Source organism: Apus apus, chromosome 12 (genome assembly GCF_020740795.1).
Source record: "Apus apus isolate bApuApu2 chromosome 12, bApuApu2.pri.cur, whole genome shotgun sequence".
Taxonomy (NCBI): Eukaryota; Metazoa; Chordata; class Aves; order Apodiformes; family Apodidae; genus Apus; species Apus apus.
Genome location: NC_067293.1, coordinates 3,260,697 through 3,278,956, shown reverse-complemented (window position 1 = coordinate 3,278,956; position 18,260 = coordinate 3,260,697). Strand labels below are relative to the sequence as shown.

The 18,260-nt window shown below is 40.4% G+C and overlaps 2 protein-coding genes across 4 annotated transcripts in view; one reads left to right on the top strand and one right to left on the bottom strand.

The window, feature by feature from the left end:
* Positions 1-18,260, bottom strand: part of RAP2C (RAP2C, member of RAS oncogene family) — a 144,000-nt gene that overhangs the window by 75,672 nt on the left and 50,068 nt on the right. The gene's annotated exons all lie outside the window — the stretch shown is intronic.
* Positions 1-18,260, top strand: part of STK26 (serine/threonine kinase 26) — a 30,323-nt gene that overhangs the window by 380 nt on the left and 11,683 nt on the right. For 2 of the 3 annotated variants that reach the window (XM_051630387.1, XM_051630386.1), the window contains exons 2-3: positions 50-164; positions 15,155-15,385. In XM_051630387.1, the coding sequence (XP_051486347.1) occupies positions 123-164; positions 15,155-15,385 (273 nt within the window). In that variant the 5' untranslated portion in view covers positions 50-122. Of the gene's footprint in view, positions 1-49; positions 165-10,891; positions 10,991-15,154; positions 15,386-18,260 lie in introns of those variants that run through there. The other variant, XM_051630384.1, reaches the window with a different exon arrangement.

The following is an 18,260-nucleotide window of genomic DNA, read 5'->3' as shown; positions in this document are numbered from 1 at the left end:
GAGCGCGGCCCCGCGCTAAAGCCGCCTCCCCGCCGCTTTGTCCTTCCAGGCCCCGCCGCCGCCGCCGCCCAGGAGCAGGGAGGCCGAGAGGAGGGAGCAGCGGGCGGCCGCCGCAGCCCGCCATGGCCCACTCGCCCGTGGCGGTGCAAGTGCCCGGCATGCAGGTGAGCTCCGCGCTGCGCCGGCCCCAAAATGGAGGCGACGGGCCCGGGCCCGGCTCCGGAAGCGGGCGGAGGCCGCGGCTGGGGCGGCGGGTCTGGGGGGCACGGCGGGCGGGCAGCGCGGGGCGGCGAGGAGGCCTCGCTCGGCCTAGGGAGGAGCGCGGGCCGGAGCCCTCGGCGAGCCAGGGAGGGGGGTTCCCTGAGGGAACGGGAGGCCCTGGAGGGGCCCGCTCCCTCGGCGTGTCCCCGGGGGGAGCCGAACCTGCAGCCGGCCCCAGCGCTCCCCCTCCCTGCCCAGACCCCTTTGTTCAAGGTTTGTCTGCCCGGCGCCCGGCCGCACGTAAGAGCTTCTGCCAACTGATTAAAGGCGAAATGAAGTTAATCGCAGGGCGTGTGGGTGTGCTGCTAAATGACATCCCGGGCTCGCTGGCAAGCGCGGTAGCGCCTGCAGGACTTCCCCGCCGACGGGCGCGGGGCCCGTAGCGCAGCTTCCCCCGGGGACCGGGGGGCTGCGGGGTCCGGTGGGGGGGCTGCGGGGCGGGCAGGGGGCTGCGGGGTCCCGTGGTGGGGCTGCGGGGCGGGCAGGGGGCTGCGGGGTCCCGTGGGGGGGCTGCGGGGCGGGCAGGGGGCTGCGGGGCTGCGGGCAGCCGCCGCCTGTCAGGGACTTGCACCTCGCTTCGGCCGGGGTTGGTGCCTGCTGCCCTGCCTCCTGTGTTTGTGGTATCTGCTCAGGAAGCTCGTACGTTCCTGGTTTTCTGATTCCTCGTTCTTACTCCGCTGGGCCATCTAGTCCAAGCTTGGTCAGAGATCTCTATCAAATGTAAAGAGAGGAGCTCAGGACTGAACTCATTTCAGTGTTGATTTCTGCTTGTCAGACACTAGCAGCCCAGTCACTGTTCTGAGTTATCTGTTAACTTCTGGGCTAGTTATGCCTCTATCATATTAGAGGATTTTTCCATTCAAATGACATAGAAGCCTTTAGGATAAAACTCTATGAATGTGAGACATATAAAGAGTTCAGGTTTCAGAACAGAAAGAGTTAGAATTTTTCTGGATCAAGTATCTTCATCACTGTTAGAAAATATGGAATTGATGTATAAACAGTATTTATAGATACATTTATGCCAGTTACAATACCAAGATTAGGTTTACGTTTCTGAAATCGGTTAAATTTCAGTTGTCACTGACTTTGTGTTGCTAGAAGAGTACATTAACCACACTTTCTCAACCTCCTTATTCCAGTATGTCAGGGTTACTGTTGTATTGGTATATCCTAGAGAGATTCTGTGATAAAAGATTTACCTTGAGCTTCTTTATATTCTCTGTTTTTGTTTTTTTTCTGTTTGTTTGTTTAGTGTTTGTATATGGGAGACTCCTATTGTAAAACCTAAATTTGTAAATTTCTTATCTTTGTATCTGCTTAATGTATTGCTGTTCTGTTTTCCTTAGCTGCCCTGTCATCACAAAAGGACCTTGAAATTACTTAAGGTCCTGTTTTCCATGGTTATAATAAACTTTGTGTCATAGCATACTTAGTTCCACTAGTATTGCTGTTAGTTTAACCCAGACCCCTTAACATATATCTGTACATTTAAAGCATGTTTAAACTGTTAGATCTGTACAGCTGCATAGAATTAAAATACAGATTTCCCTGATGACTTTTTTTTTTGGTTTAAATTAAGGCTATTACACAAGTCCTAAAAGTCTAAGAATTTAGTGTGAAATTATTCTGCCCACTCTTCTTTTAGAAAAGTCATAGGGTTTTTATATTGAAAAAACCAAAACAACTGTCCCAGAAGAGTGTTGTAGAGTTGTAAGGATTGCTGCTTTTTTTTTTTTTTTAATCTATCTGAACTGTTTAGTGAGGATCATCCAAGTGATGATAAAAATGTTCCTGCTGTGCTCAGTGTTAAAAGTAAATCCATGGTGATTGAAGAAGGAGCAAACAGGTTCTTCCGTGATGGAAGATCTAATAGTTATGTTAAAACTGTCACTGTGGGAAAGAAGTTGTGTGGTCAGACCCCTTGTTTTGTAGTCTGTGTTGAGGGAAGCACTTTATTGAATATAACAGTTGGATGCTGAATTTACCAGAAAATGTGTTACAGGCTTGGAAATTTTCAGGGTTTTGTAATCTTATACTTTCCCTCCCATTTCATTATACAAAAAAAAAAAGTATTAACAAATATACAGAAATGATGTATTAAATAAATACCAGCCTCCAAAACAGAGGTTCTGACAGTTTATAACCAAAGTATAACAGAAGCTTTTTTTTGACTGTTTTTAAGATCTTTTGTCTTAGGAAGAGTCAGGTTCCCTTTAAAAAAAAAATCCAGACATGGAAGACTACAGAAAGTCACAGTTATTTTGGAAAACTGGGAGTCTGACTTTCAGTACCCTGGCAACAATAGAAGACCCAAAGGTAGCATTATCTGTTGCCCTTATGAGTAGTTACAGAGCCATTTGTTTCTGTAGTGGTTGTGTTCTGTTTAACCTGTCTCGTGTCCCTAACAAAACCAAATTTTATACCTAACAATTCTTGCCTGTTCAAACAACTTCCTAAACACGTTCATTTTCCTCTCTGCTTTGGAAAAGTTCCACTTGATCCAGTTGTACAATGTTAACTTACTCAGTTGCTAGACTTCTAAGCCCATTCAGTCAAATCAGAGTATTGGTGACTGTAAAATGAATGCTCTGACGTCAAGCATGATACACCAAATTATGGCACTTTATGCAGAATCCAAGACTACAGGGAAAAAGGAAAGGTCACTGGAGCTGTGTGAGTACAACTAAGGTGTCCTGGTTACATGAAGCACAGTTGGCAAGCAGTTTGAGTGTCAGGTTGGAGTTTTTATCCAGTAATGCCACTGTTAAAGTTGTTCCTTTTTCTAATGGGACAGAAGTATTCAGACTAGTTACTAGTCTGGAACACTTAGAGGTCTTGCAGTGAGAAACTTGTCCACTGGCCCTGACTTCAGGCATTCCAGTTGAGCTCTTAGAGAGCATTTCTGGTTATGGCTTGCAGGAGAGATGTTACAGTCTACCTGTGTGTCTTTTAGCAGTCCAGGGCCTTTACTGAAAATGGAGTGAAGGTGTTGCATCCCTTATTAGTAGTCCTGCAGCACTGCTCCTCTCTTGCCCAGCAGACAGGAGGCAGAGTTCAGAGGGTTATGTCTGTTTCACGTGTTCAGAAAGTCAGTGATACCTCAGTCATTGCAGACTGATGCATTTCTGATCGACTTACGTTATTGACAGCATCTCAAGCAGTACCCCAGAGCTTCTTTACAAATAAAAGAGGCTGGAAACTCTTAACTTACAAATGAGTAATTTTTCTAAGGTGGAGAGTGAGGAATTAGCATCCTATATTTCCAAACTAGTCTGTAAACTTCAGCAGTGTAACATCACTCAAGTAGTAAATGCCTTTTTTAGCCAGTAGAGGTTTTATTTTTATGCTTTCCCTTTTCCTACTTTTTTTGTGTAAAATGTTAAGTCTGTGAACTCATAATTCATGAACTAATGGAAGTGTTTATCACTTGTGTTTCTTCTTACCAGTATGTGTGTCTTTGGAACCTGATTTGGGGCATTATTTCTCTGTGTCCTTGCTACTCTACTCATCTAAGCACTTGATGTTTCCTCTTTCCTAGCTGTGTTGATATCTCCTGATCCTGTGTGGCAGTAGTCTTGAGTGCAGCCAGAAAGGTTGTTTAGCCCTGGTCTCCATCTGTTTTTATTGGCATTCAGACTATCTTGCAGTAAAGAGCCTAACTTGCTCTAAAAGTAGAGCAGCCAGAGCATGTGACCTGTCAGCCGGTGTACTCTGATTCACAATTGAAGGGTTGCTTGATTAAATAGAAACTTGGGCAGAAAGGTGAGCTTTGCTCTCTCTGCTGCCAGTTAACAGACTGGCTGCAGAGTGCTGCTCACTGGACAGCCTGACCCTGGCAGCTGGAAGGACTCAGCCTGTGGGATGCTCAAAGGCAGATCAGTTGGAGTCTAGTTATTGGATGGGTGTAGAAAGATGAAAGGAAAGGCAGCATTTCATTTTGGAATTGGTGTTCTTCTCAGACCAAGAAAAAAATCCATTTTCTCTTAAATGAGTGCACCTGTAGAAATAAGGCTCTGTGTGGTGGCTAAAGTTAGTCTGAAAGTGTGTCGGATTTCTAGTAAACCTTATGCATTGTAGTTACAAGAATGTGACTTCTGTTAAGAGCAGTCAGTCTGTTACTGTCAAATACTTAAATGTTTAGAGAGTGGGCATTAGAGGAACTAAAACCTTTGAAGAAAGATCCATTCAAGGATCTGTTAATTTATTCCTCTCTTAGGAGCTGAGCTGTATCCAGATGCTTCTACAGTGAGTTTGAAGAGGCTTTAAAACGTATTATTTAGAGACATGACTGACTTAAAGGGAACTGGAAAAGACACCAGGAGGCTTCCATAGTGCCTAGAAAGCAGGGATTTCTTATGGTTAAGCTAGGATGGACTCCAGTATTTTGGTGATTAATACCTTGTACAGTTTCAGTTCCTTGATTTGTACTTTGTACTACAGTGCAGGCAGGCTGCAGGAAGATGGTATTTTAAGACCTGTGGAGAACATGCCTCTTTGTACTTGAAGCAGATATGCATTAAAATATTTGTGGAATTCACCACTGCAGTTGTTCCCTCCCTGGTCATGTTTGGTGTACAAGCTGTATCATACTGAACAGTAGTCTGCTAACTCAGCTCAGGCTTCAGTAGCTGAATTTGGTCCTTCTGTCTTGTGCATTGTAATAAGTTATTCTGATGACAAAAACAGGGCTCAGTACATGCACTGTCTTGCTGTTACCAAAGAAGGATGGAGTGAGATCTGGCAGGTGTTTGATACCTGGGAGCTGTGTAGGTATAATCAGCTGGAATTCAGCAGGTGTTCTTATTTGGCTTAGAAGAAGAAATCCCCAGAAGTCTTCTAGTGGTATTTTTTTGTGCAGATGTCACAGTTATACACAGGTTAAGTGCTCTGACCTGAAATTCAGAGACAAATCTGCTGAAACTGCAGAGAGCACATAAACTCAACTTGTCTCACCTTAATCTCTCTGCTGTTCTGTACCATCATATACTTTCCCCCAAAAGATGGAAACAATACATCTGAAACCAGACTTTTAAAAACATTTAGTTGTTACTTCATTCTGTAGTGGCTGTTTTTCTGTTGAATTTAACGTTGAAAAGATTCACACTGGCTGTTTTTGAACTTCAGTGTCTTACAAGTCTTACACTTGTAAAAGTTCTGATGCAAATTTGCTTTTTCTTTTCCCCTTTTTCTCAAAGCGGAGAATTTATAGCAAATAGTAGCTTGGTAATATATTGTGCTTTGTTGTTTAAAAAAAAAAAAGAGATCAGTTCCTTTTGATACTTATTTTGATGGGAGGAGTGTTTATAATACAACTTTGTGGCACACCATGAAGAGTTTCCATGACTGAATGTGCCTCTGCAGCAATATTTGTAGTGTGAGACCTGTGTAACATCTTAGCAGAGACAGACAAGTGTAATATCATCAGTTTCCAAAAGTGAAAGGATTAATTTTAAACCTGTTAGTGTTGTTTGCTCTTTGGTCATTACCTTCAGATTTAAAAAAGTACCACCACTTCTGATAAGTGATGAGACTATTGTGTTGTCATTCATTTATTCTTAGGGACTGAGTTTAATAATTGATAGACACTTGAAGGATTCAGGGATGGGTTTTGGGGGGATGAGGTTGGGGATGAACAGTACTAAGTTGGTTTTGAGATTCTTTTGTAACAAATACATTTTATGGCATGCCGTAGTTAGTGGCATCGTGTATGTTGCCTTTGCAGAAATCAGGAGTTGGTTAGGTATCTGTTATAATAGTCAGGATCCACTGTTCCAAATCCTGCTATTTTGCTCTGACTGAAAATCAAATTCCTTCCTAATAACTGCTTTAGCAGTTTTGGCTCTATTTAAAGAACTGTCATTTGTACTTTAAATTTAATCTTCCAGCAGTTCTAGAACAAGTCTGTTCTGCTGATTAGCTGAGGATCACTGAGCACGCTGCTTAGCTCTGAACAAGAGACTTAAATCCCATGGGAAGGGTGTCCATCTAGTGATACTCACAGAAATCCATTCTGCCAGAGGGACTGCTAGCCAAATGAATCTAGTAAAAATAACGCAATCAAATACGTTATTAATAAAAGGATTGACAAGGTAACAGTGGCTCGCTGGTCTCATTCTTCTCCATATCTTGTGTGTGTAGTTTTGCAGAGATAGGCTGTATTGGTTCGGTCCATAGCCTGGGAAGGAGTATGGCTTCAGCTTGGGTCTGTCTTTCTGAAGAAAGCTTTAAAGCATAGTTGACTCTTGGAAGTGTGAAGCTAAGTTTGTCTTGCTAGAATCTGTATTTGAATGGTCTTGATTGAGGCAGAATTTCTGGAAAAGCTTTGTGGCATGATCTCTATCCTGGATCTGCATGAATTCTGTATGCACTGATGAAGGAGAACGAGGAATGAGAAATGTCAGTTATCTGCAGGTTTCACATTTGAGCTGTGTGTGAAAGGGGGAGCCTGGGAGCCCCCAGGGTGGCTTCACTGTTTTCATGAACCAGAAGTCAAGAACCACCTGTTCGGTCTTGAGGAATGTGGGGGATTTTTTCTGTTCCCAACCCCCAGCTCCCTGATCTTTTGCAGGCTTTCCTTTCAATTGGGTACTGTTATATGCTCTGCATATTTGAATAATGTTGACTTAGGGGGATCAGAGGGTGTCTGTGCTTCTCTAGATACCAAGTTGTATTTCAGTGAGGTGTTGGGAGCTGAATAATAGAAGCACTGCACAGCTTGAAATGACCATGGGTGTTGTAAAGTGCCTAAATGTAAAACACTGAATGAAAAATATTTTCTACTGATATAAATCAATTAAAAGCTTATAGAGAATTAAGAGTGGAGCAAGATGAGCTTGCTGTTGATCTCTCACCTAGGAAGGTGTCATCTGGCAACTGGTGATAGCAAGAACATTTTTACATTCCTGCACAGCTTTGTTCCAGCCTAGTTGGCAAGAAGAATTTGATTTTTTTTTCAGGGTGTTTCTCTTCCTCCCCTCCCCCTTTCCATCGCCGTTTATGTAATGAGATGCTTTGCCATGCCATGAATGAGCCGCAGAGTAATTGAAAAAGGAGTTTCCTGAAACAGGCAGGTTGGATCTGGCAGGGTAGGTTTCTTGCTTCCTTTGTAGCTCATTTTGCAGTTGTATTTCTGGTTTTTCACCGTGTGCTTCTCATAGCTCCAGGACCAGGATGATTGATATGATCAAGGGCCAGTATTTGAAGAGGAGAGTACAGCTTTCCAGCTTGTGGTTGTCTAGCCTTGAGGAGAGGGCAGAAGCCTAGGATTCTAGTAGACTGTGTTTGCCTTCCTTTCTCAAAATGGTCCCTATAAAAGCTGAAGGAATGGTGTGATATCCTCTAACCATGGGTTCCCACTTGGGGTTCATTGCAGGCAGTGATTATGCCTGCAGAGTTTGCTGTGGTAAATAAACTTGTGGCTCTCTCTTTAACCCACATTATGTTTTGGAGCCATCCTTTTTCAACCAGTGTTTTTCTGCCTTGCTTTAATTTTGTTAGCCTGAAAATAACTAAGGAGTCTCTTCAGAAGAGATTTAACAAAGATACTTGTGTGTGTGTTAAATGTGAGGTCTTGTTGCTTTTTTCTTATGTATGAACCGGCAAGTTAAAAAGCTGGATTTTGTTGTTATTTTTCTTCTGATTTTAGTATGGGTTTAATCTTACTTACAAGAGGAAAACCTGTGTATCATGTTCTAACTTGCATAGAAAAAAATGCTAAAATGGCTTCTGAGATAGAGTAGTGAGGAGGCCTGTAAAATTCATGTACCAGTTGCCATTTAGCTGTAGATACCAAATCTTTATGTAGTAGGAAAATGGCTCAAATGCTGTAAGGATATAGGTTATTGCTGGCAGAGTTTTGACGTAGCTGTTCCTTCAAATGGGTGTGGCAAAAATAAAAAAAACAACCTTGTTTGCACACTGATAAGCAGGCAACTTGCTGAGAGGGAAGGCCTACTGCTGAAATGGGCTGCAGCCCAGAAAGAGCTGTTCTTCTGTATTCCCATTAGATGTGGCTTTTGGAGTCTTTTCTGCAGATGATGTTTTTCAAAGCAGTTCATAAAAAGGAGAGGTCACAAATGTTCTTCAGCAATGAGAATTTGCATTGGTCCTCTGTCTCCTGGTTCAGGTGTAGAGGCAGTTTGTTCATTAAGGTGGGTTAATTACCCACTCAGCAGGCACTTGTCTTGCACTGTTCAACAAAGGAGATTATAATTTTTGCAAGATCAGCTTGTTGAACTCTTAATAAATTTAGAACAAGGTTTGAACTCTTTAGGGTACCAGAACCTGTTGTTTTCTTGGGCTGACTTCTGTCTCCATCTAAGGATGTCCATCCTTCCTCGTTAGCTAATGAGTGTCCAGTCACTTTTGTCTCTTTCAAGTTATAGTAAAGACCTAGCCAATTAATTTGTGCCCCATTCATTACTCTGACTCTTTTGGTAGGCCATGCTTCTCAGAGATGTGAGCAGACTGAAGAAGATTCAACTGTTGGCTGGTCTGAGGATTTTTTAAAAAGATACAAGGTGGTTTTGATACCTAGAGTGGAACCCAGGTGGGGCTCCGTTTGAAATGTGAGGATATTCACTTACAGAGTTCACTGGCATGGAAACTTTGTGTTTCCTCAGTGCAGAAAACTCTTCATAAATATTTGGTGTAATTTTTTTAGTTGCCTATGTCAAGGACCTAACTAATCTTTGTGAGATGTGTTGGTATTCTTGCTTTTTGCTTATTTTTGCTGTTTTCTAAGCTTCTTCAATGTTATGTTACCAAAGTGAAAGAACAGATGAGAATAGAGGAAGTGAGTTCAGTGGTTTCCATTTTCAGCATAATGTGCAATTGACAGCTTGCATCTGCCACGGGTCAGAGATGGTCTGAAAATTAAGGTTCTTCTTTCCTTAAAAATCTGAGATTGGGTGGGCTGAATGCTGACTTTAAGGTTTTGATAGTCATGAACTTTAAAGCAGCTTGCCTTATGGCTGACTGGATGAAAACAAAGCCACTTGGGTGTTTTGCTTGCTTATTTTTGCTTTTGTTTTATATTGAAGTTCTCCAGGTTCTCAGTAAAAAGGGCAGTAAATCTTTCCCTTGTCAGAGAAGGAAGATGTTTCACAAAGGGTGTGACAGTTCAAGTCCTATTTAAGGGGAACAAAGCTCACATCTGGTTTTTGCTACCTACCATGTAGAAAATGTAAAAATTTGATACTTGACAAAATCAAATTGTTTTGTTATTAAGATAGTGGTGTTCTTCAGTATGTATCATACAGTTCCAGTAAATATAGTGGAGTATCTACTGTCCTATTGTTTGTGCCTTGAACAGGATTGCAAGATAACATCAGAGTTAAGACACACATGAAAGTTTCTGAGAAGCAAGAGTGTGTGTATGAGGTGGAGATAAAAGGTGTCTGCAGGTTTCACCCTTGTTCTGAGTGTCTGCTGGTTCATTTTTTCTCATTATAAGTGATTATGGCTCTGCACCTGTGCCTTCATTAATTTCGGACTATTTAAATTTTTAGGTATATATACACACACAAATGCCTATGGCACTGTTTGTGTGAATAACTTTAATTATAGTAGGATTTTTAAATAAAACTGGAAGGCGCAGGTGGGAAGGAGCTCAAGGAATTAAAGTATTATCACTATATATGGTGGTTTTATTGTAAAGAAGTAAAACGTTCCTTATGCAGGTAAAATATGGAAATATATACACTGTATGTGAATATACATGGTTATATAATAAAATATGCCTGGTGTATAATTAATGTGTATAATTAATGTGTGTGTATATATATAATACCTGAAACTACATGCAGAGAGTATATAGAAAGAAATTCAACCAAGAAGAATGGATCTGTTAAGACATGACTTACTTTTAAGAAGTCTCATAGTCCAACAGGTTTACCTTTCTTAATCCTTCTTGATTTCAGTATTTTTGGGGCTGAACAGAAGGAAAACACAGAGATACTTTATTATCTGAGCTAAGTGTCTGTGAATAACCAATTGCTTGAAATTAAGGTATTTTAAACACACAGGTAATTCTGATGGCTTCCGAAATTACCAGAACATGGTAGGGTGCTATAGTAATGGATACTTGAAGAACATGAGTAGGCACTCTTGTCTTCTCCTGCCTACCTTTCTTAAAAGTCTTTTGAGCTAATTACTGCATCTTCTTCTAATGCATATTTGAATAATGTCTCCCAATGTAGGTGATAGGTTCTGTAGTGGTGCTACAGTTTTAAGGGAACTTCTGTTCCAAATAAAGCCTGAGAGATGTTTAGAAGTCCAGGTAGTGTAACAGTATTTCTAGGTCAGGTCTTAGAAGGATTAAGACAACAGGATGTATGTTCTCACAGGCAGGAATCTCACAAGACTATGTTAAATTATTTGCTTTGGAAGATGTAGAGGGTCCTGGTTTTGATTTTGTTCAATGTAAGGCGTTAGCTCAGTTTCTTTCCAAGATTCCTTAAAGCTTTGTTTTTTCATCCAGTTGTGCTCAGTGCCCTTTAATGGAATTTGTTAATTGACCTGCTTAGAAGACCTGTTTCAATAAAAGAGCTGCGGTGTGCTTACAGACCCTGCACCAATCTAACACAGATATGTCTTCTGATTTGATGTATGTCATTAGATACCAGAATCATCCTGGAAGTTAGCTATGCAATGTGCTTTAACTTGGCTTCAGAGGACGAACACAGAATGTGGAGAACAGGTACCCGGAAGGGTCAGAGGTGGGAAGGTGAGTCAGCCTTGTACCAGAATGCAGCCAGGACACTGCTGTGTTCATCAGAATAAAAGGGAAATGCTTATATAAGCCGTATTGGCAGAATACTTGATGCAACTACTGCAGGCATGTTGGCAGAAGTTATGCTGTGGTGGTTTTTTGTCTGGGGCTTCTAAGCATGCAGTTGGACTAGATGACCTCCTGAGGTCCCTTCCAAGGTGAATTATCCTGTGACTCTGTCTATATACACGTGTATGAACACATGCAGCAATGGCACATGTTGGGGAGAAGGGATTGTACTGAACACAAGAGCAAGCTGTGTAGTCGTGCTGGCCTGGTGAAATGGTTGGACTTCTGAGCTATGCAGAGGGCTTGTGTTGTCACGCTCCTGCTGGTGCTGTTACTCATGCTGGCGAGATGGAAGTTGGCATGTGAATGTGCCTGTGCTTGTCATACTTGTTGCTGCTTTTGTCTGTGGAAATGGGCCTAGGGAGGGTGAGAGCAATAGATTTTCTTCCTGATTTGTCCATTTACAGGTGTTATCTTCAGAGAGGTGATGATGGAGGCAAAAAAATGTCTATTGTGTTTTTACCATCTGCTGCCCAACAGACATGACTCCCCATAGAAACCAGTATTGTGGTTTTTTCTTTTTAAAAAAACAACAAACTCAACAAGTATTCATGCAGTCTGCTTCCAAAACTTCTAAACCTTTTTCCCATTCAATGAAAGATCTGTGAAAGAACAGGGAGAAAACATTTGGCTGTTCTGTTTAAGAGCATTAATCGTGTTAGAAATCTACCATATTCAAATTTTAGCTGACAGCTGTGCTGCAAAAATTTATTGGTATGTATTGCAGGATTGTGTACTCACATACACACTTCTATTTGAATAAAGTATATTTCCTTTTTTTCCTATGCTGGGAGAAGGAGGAGAGGCATAATTGCATTATATAAATTAACTTTTGTTTAAAAAATAGTCTTTTCAAGTTTGGAGTTTTTTTGTTTGGTTGTTTGTTGTTTTTTTTTAGTTACAGAAGAACATTCCTGTTCAACAATAGTCTGAAAGATAAGGAAATTAGGAAGGTAAAAGCAGACTGTTTCAAAATGCAGTCTTTGTTCTAAGGCCATGTTTTAAGTTATGTAGTGTTCTAAGTTTGAAGCCTTTCCAAAGGAGGTTATCTCAGCATTAGCCTTAGTTGGTCAGAAATATTTGCCCTCATCCTGGAGTGTCCTGCAGTTCCTTGTCAGCCTGGGTGAATAACAGGAGCTGGAAAGCTGACTTGGCTGTGAGAGGATTTTCTCAGAATAGGAAGATGTGACTTTTTCCTCTAGTAGTCCCACACAGTTTGCTCTCCTGTGGTGGCCCTCTGTTCCACCTCTCCTTCCAGGGAGGTACATGGAGTTCTGTGGTGTCTGGAAGTCCAGCTGTGCCTAATCTCTCCCCTTACTCCAGCACTCCTACATAATGCTGTTAGGAGTTGTTGGACATTAAAATAGCCATTAAAGCTTTGATTCACCTGCAGTAGCTTCAGGGAGAGAGTTTGAAGGCCTGGCTTTTGAGTTGATGGCCGTTAAGTGGATTTACAGGGTTGAGTGTGCATTTCCACTGAGGAGCCCAGAGGAATTTTCTGCTTAAGGTTTCTCCTGAAGCAAAATCCAAGTTGAGTTCATCAAACATTTGTGAAGGGTTGGATTAGCTGACTATATATGTCATTAAATTGCTTTTCTTTTACCTGTCTGGAAGTGTTGAATGTTTCATCTCATATCAACAATAGCTGTTGGTTAGCATGAATAATTCCTGGAATCCCAGGCTCAAGCATGTCTTAAAATGAAGCTGCTTTTCTTGAAGATGAGTGGTTTAGAGTGAATGGAAAGTTTTGCCAGTCCTGTCTCTTAACTGTTGTTTTTTGCAGGATGTGTGTGTCTATTGTGAACTGAGAACTATGCATTAAATCCTTATGGCAACTGATACTGTAGTTGAAGAACACATGAGATTGCCAGCTAAATGGCTTTTCTAGCAGCAGAGAAAGCTGGGTGGCAGCTGCTGCTGCTTTTGCCACATGTGTCCCTACAGTGTTTTTTTGAAACACATCTGAAAATAGGTTTTAGGTATTTGTTTCAAATTATTATTATTTTTTAAAATTTTTAGTTTTTTAGGTTTTTTAGATTAAAAGGTGGCAGGAGCTGATGCATATCGCCACTGATGCATGGTGGTGATATGACTGTCTTTAGGCAGTTTGAAGATTTACTGGCAGTTTTTTGTCTGACTAAAAGCTTTATGAGTACCTGAGAACTACAATCTTTTTCTTTCCCAGCATAATAGTATTAGTTTTCTCAGATTTCAGATCAAAATCGTTCTCATCCTGTCTTTTTCCATTTGCTTGATTATGTATTTGTTGGTCTTTTAAGTCTTCCACTGGATCTATCCACAGAAGAAAATACAAAATGTTTTGCTTAATTACATCTCTGCAGGTCGTGTGTTTTGTGGGGTTTTTGTTTGTTTGCTTGGTTTTGTTTTTAAAGGAGCAGAGTTGCAAGGAGCTTATTGTAGACAAAGGGGAAATTCCTCGTTCTTTAATGTGCTGTTCAGGAGCACCAGTGTGTCTTGTATAGTTGCAAAATTAAAATAATTTAAAAAATCTAGCACCACAGATGAGCACAAAGCTGCCATACTACTTCATGTTCCCTCCTCTTGTGGTAGCACAAATGACAGCTTGGTATAGATGAGCAGTGAACTGATTCTGCTGAAAATAAACCTGACAAATCATATGGTTAGCTCTTAGCTAAATATGTTTCCTGATTCATCTCACTGTATCGTGGAATAAATTCAGGTTCTGGTAGAAGGGGAGAAGTGACAATAAGATCCCAGAAAGGAAATGAGATATTCCAAAATGGACTACATTTAAGTAATAATGTGGGGGGTTTTTTTCCCAGTAAAGATTTTCATATTTATTTGCAAGAACTGGTGTAAGTGTGTTTTCTTCTGTAGGGTAATCCATGTCTTGGGTTGAATGTCTGCTTTTGCCAAAACTGTCACTACTTTTGTTGGTTCCGAGTTCTGGAGTACAGGAAACATCTAAAGCAAAGCATCTCTTTCCCATTTTCAAGGTTTTTTGTTGAATCAGAGGGCTTTTTTTGGGCAGGTGTGTTTTGATTAAAGATTGGTTTGTGCAATGAGTTTCCCAGTTCTGACATAAAAAATTTACTTAATTCTGTTGTTCTGCACAGTTTGGGCTATTCTGTTAATATATTTGTCTTGACTTCTGAAAACACTTTTCTGCAGACTTTCTCACTGTGGTCTAAAGGTTTGTGTTACTAAACTGTGGAGCAAGTCATCCACATCCTTCAGAAGTCACTGCTTTTGTTTTTGGACACTTCAGGTTCTTTAAGCAGCCACGTAGCATGCTTTGCCTTGCAGGGAAAAATGAGGATTTGCTTCCTTTTTATTTTCTTTGTGACTGCTTGAATGGGGATGAGAAATTTATAATCCTTGTATAATGATAAGTCTGCTGAGAGTACTGAATCCACAGAGACTCCAAGCCAGGTGCCCTCAGCAGTGCTCTGCTGCTTGCTGCTCTTTGTAAAGCCCAGGTTTCAGTGCTCTGCTCTAGCCTTCTTACTCCTCCTTCCAGCATCTCCCAGTCCCTGCTGCTCTGCTTTCTGGCAGCACTTTCCACTGCCCTGGAGACTCCTGATCTCATCGTTGCTCAGAATCTGCCAGTGGATGCAGGGCAGTGCAGTCCTCACACAGCACTCCATGATAGGATGCTTTGTCTGCCCCAGGCTGTTGCCCAGGTAGAAAGCCCAGCCTTTTCAGCGTGGGTGTTAGACTTGTGCCAGTAATTGCATTCTTCAGTCTTCTAAGTTATATTAATCCTATATTAAGAACAGCTCTGTTATTCTTCCATTTTAAAGCGTTGTGGTGGGGAAGTGACACGAGGTTTGTACCCAACTCCCTCCCTGGCGAGGCTCATTTCCCTTGGACATCATTGCACAATGTATGTTCTGTAACTAATAGCTGAATTAGAGGTGAGTGTGCAGGAAATAAATTTATCTGGTGTGAGCCTTATAGTAATGATAAATCTGGATTATGTGCTTCTTGGGAAGTAATGAGAGCTAATACCTTGGAAGTCAATGAAGTAACTTGTGAATCTTTTCTTCTGTTTTTCTTTTTCTCTAGAACCACAGAGCAGACCCAGAAGAGCTCTTCACAAAACTGGAACGCATTGGAAAAGGCTCCTTTGGGGAAGTCTTTAAAGGAATTGATAATCGGACACAGCAAGTGGTTGCTATAAAAATCATAGACCTTGAGGAAGCAGAAGATGAAATAGAAGATATACAGCAAGAGATAACTGTTTTAAGTCAGTGTGATAGTCCTTATGTAACAAAATACTATGGATCATATTTAAAGGTAAGGTATAATGCATAAAGACTTGCTAGCACCCAAATGTTTTGAATGTCGCCAGGAAAAAAAAATCTAAAATTGAGTTATCACATCACTTGACCTTTTTTTTTCTAGGTTTTTGTTTTTCTTTGAACAGAGCTTTTCACTTTGTTTTGCTCCTTCTGCTGCTTGCTCTTTGAGGCTGGAACTGGCACAAAAAGAATGACAATGCATGGAGTTGATAGAGGATTCCTCTTGCCATTCCTATTGCTTTTGGACCTTGGTTTTCCCTACTCCCTCCACAATCCCTAGCACAGTTTTGTGACCTTTCTGGGGAAAGGAAAAAATACCTTCATAACTATAGAAGCAAAAACATTACTCTGATATGGAAAGAAACCCTGCACAGTGTAGAGATGTGGTAATTATGCAGCATAGTAGGCCTGAGACAATGTAAAACTGACATCCACAGTTATGTAACCACTGTCTGAAATGTTATTTAAGGCATAATTTAAACAAACAAAAAACTAAAACCTGCAGAAATCCAAAATGCGGAGAAAGTCGTGTCAGCTGGCAAAACTGTCCAGGTATAATCACCTGAAACATTGCTTAAATGATCTGCAGTGCATACATGTTTTGGGTGATTTTTAAAAAAAAACCTAAACCAATTTAATAGAAGCTAAAGTGTTAAGCACAGTTAGACCTGTCTTAACTGTCCAGGTTTATTGTTTGCTTGGATTTGTTGGTTTTTTTTAATTGGGTTGGGTTTTTTTTGTTTGTTTGATTTTGTTTGTTTACTTGGGCTTGGTTTTCTGTTGATTTGGGGGGGGGGGTTTGGTGGGTTTTTTTGTGGGGTTTTTTTTCCCCTTGCCAGGTGTTTGTGGCTCTTTAAGGTATAGTGGGCTTTTGGACATTATTTTAAAGACAGATCTGAGAATCATTCCTGTGTCATCCTTGCACTGTATCTTTCAGTGGTACTATACAGGTAATTGCAGAATTTATTTAGTAATGTTCTTTGTAGATTTGGCTTTTTTTCTCTTTAAGTTGCCAAAGTATTACATTTTAATATTTTAATGCAAAGTGGGTAATTTAATTTTCTGTACTCCAAATACTAAATTGTCATTTGACCAAGATAAGACAGTTATGGTGGCTTTGGTGTTTACTTAGTTACTCCTATTTCTGTGGGTTCTTCATGCTGAAGTGAACATACAAGTTGTCACTGATGTCCCATCTTTCCTTCTCTTTACTTGGTTCAGTCAGTGTTGTTTTTTCTTGCTTTGTTTGTTGTTAAGTGATAGAACTCTTGAGATGTAATAGAATTGACTTTGCCACATCATAATATATGGTTCATCTGAAGATAACTGTGAATTCAGCTAGCAATGTTCCCCTGGAGCAGTGCACAAATGGTGCTGCAGATCCAGACATGATCAGTCTTTTTTACAGTCCTTTGTTTGTGTGTGATGAGCTCAGTCCTCAGTATTATCCTCCTGGGTGTTCATAATTTTCACTTTGTGTTTTAAAAGCTCAGTTGTTTGCCCTGAAGTACAGTCAGGTCAGGGTGAATCTTGGGAAGTGTTTTTGCTTGAAATAAAGGGTTTTGTTAAATTTCAGAATTAAATGGTGATTTCAGCAGCTTTAAGTGGAGAAGTGAAATCTTGATTTGTTGGGGATTTGTTTTGTTTGCCTTTTGTTTTTTTGAGGGGTGGTGGGTGGAAAAATCTTAATAAGTCATTCATTGAATAGGGAAAGAAAATAGTTTTTTTCATTATTAGAACAACATGGGTACTGAAGGTAGAAAGGGTGTTGGAAATCTGCCTAAGAACCTGTGCATCACAGTGGTTTATTTTTGGCCTTATTATACAAGTTTTTTACTTCTTATCCCTTTTCTTGGGTATGTAAGTGTAGTTATTCTGTCAGTGCTATGAAAATTCTGGTTAGGGTTTTTTACCTTTTTAACATTCCTGGCAAATACAGGATCATGTTAATGCTGCAGTACTTCCCTCAAAACTGTTTGATTTCTTTCCATTTCTGTTCTAAAGGGATAAATTCTGAAATGCAGATCTCCTGTTTACTTTTCACACTTCTAATATTTTTGGGGAAGGAAAATTTCTGTGTGTGGAGCTTGGGGAGGTGTTTGTGGAATTTTGGTTACTTTAAGAAGTTCTCCTTGTAAACAAAACCAACCAAGAAAAAAACCCAACAAACTAGAATACAGTTCACATGAATGCTTTTCATCCCCCATTCCTGCTTGATGTTCCCCAAGTAAATGAGTAAAAATATCCACAAATAAATTACTCCTTTTAGTTCTGTAATTAAAAAATAAATAAGGTGACTGTTTAAGTAGTATATTTGCTCCATATTTTTCTTATGCTGGATTTATCCTTGGTTACTAAACACTAGATCTTTCAGCTTCAGATTCCTCAGGGGAGAGTGTATTAGCTTTGTTAAATGTGCAAAGAAACTTCTGTGCTGCCTTTTCATATTAGTAATAACAGGTATTTTGAAAGGTGTATCTGTCTGCTTTTTAAACTAAATTGCTGTAGCTTTTAGCTTTTTATTAGCTATTACTCTGAGAATGGCTGTCAGCTGAAGAATTTAGCTGTGTACTACAGAATGGCTACAGTTGTGTACCAAGTGACTTTATACTCAAAGGTTCAAGAATAATGAGGCTAAATTCTGAAAATTAAGATAATTCTTACAAGGCAAAGTCCTAGGCTATAGAGCTTAACAGCAGTTTTCTTTGGATTTGGGAGGTACAAAGATCACATTAAAAGTAGTCCCGTTGGTTTGTTGGTGAATATTTAGTTTTACATATAAAGATCACTGGAAATATTCCTAGATATACCTTATACCTTTTAAGGTAGTGGCTAAAAAGAGCACAAGCATGCTGTAAAGAGAAGGTAGG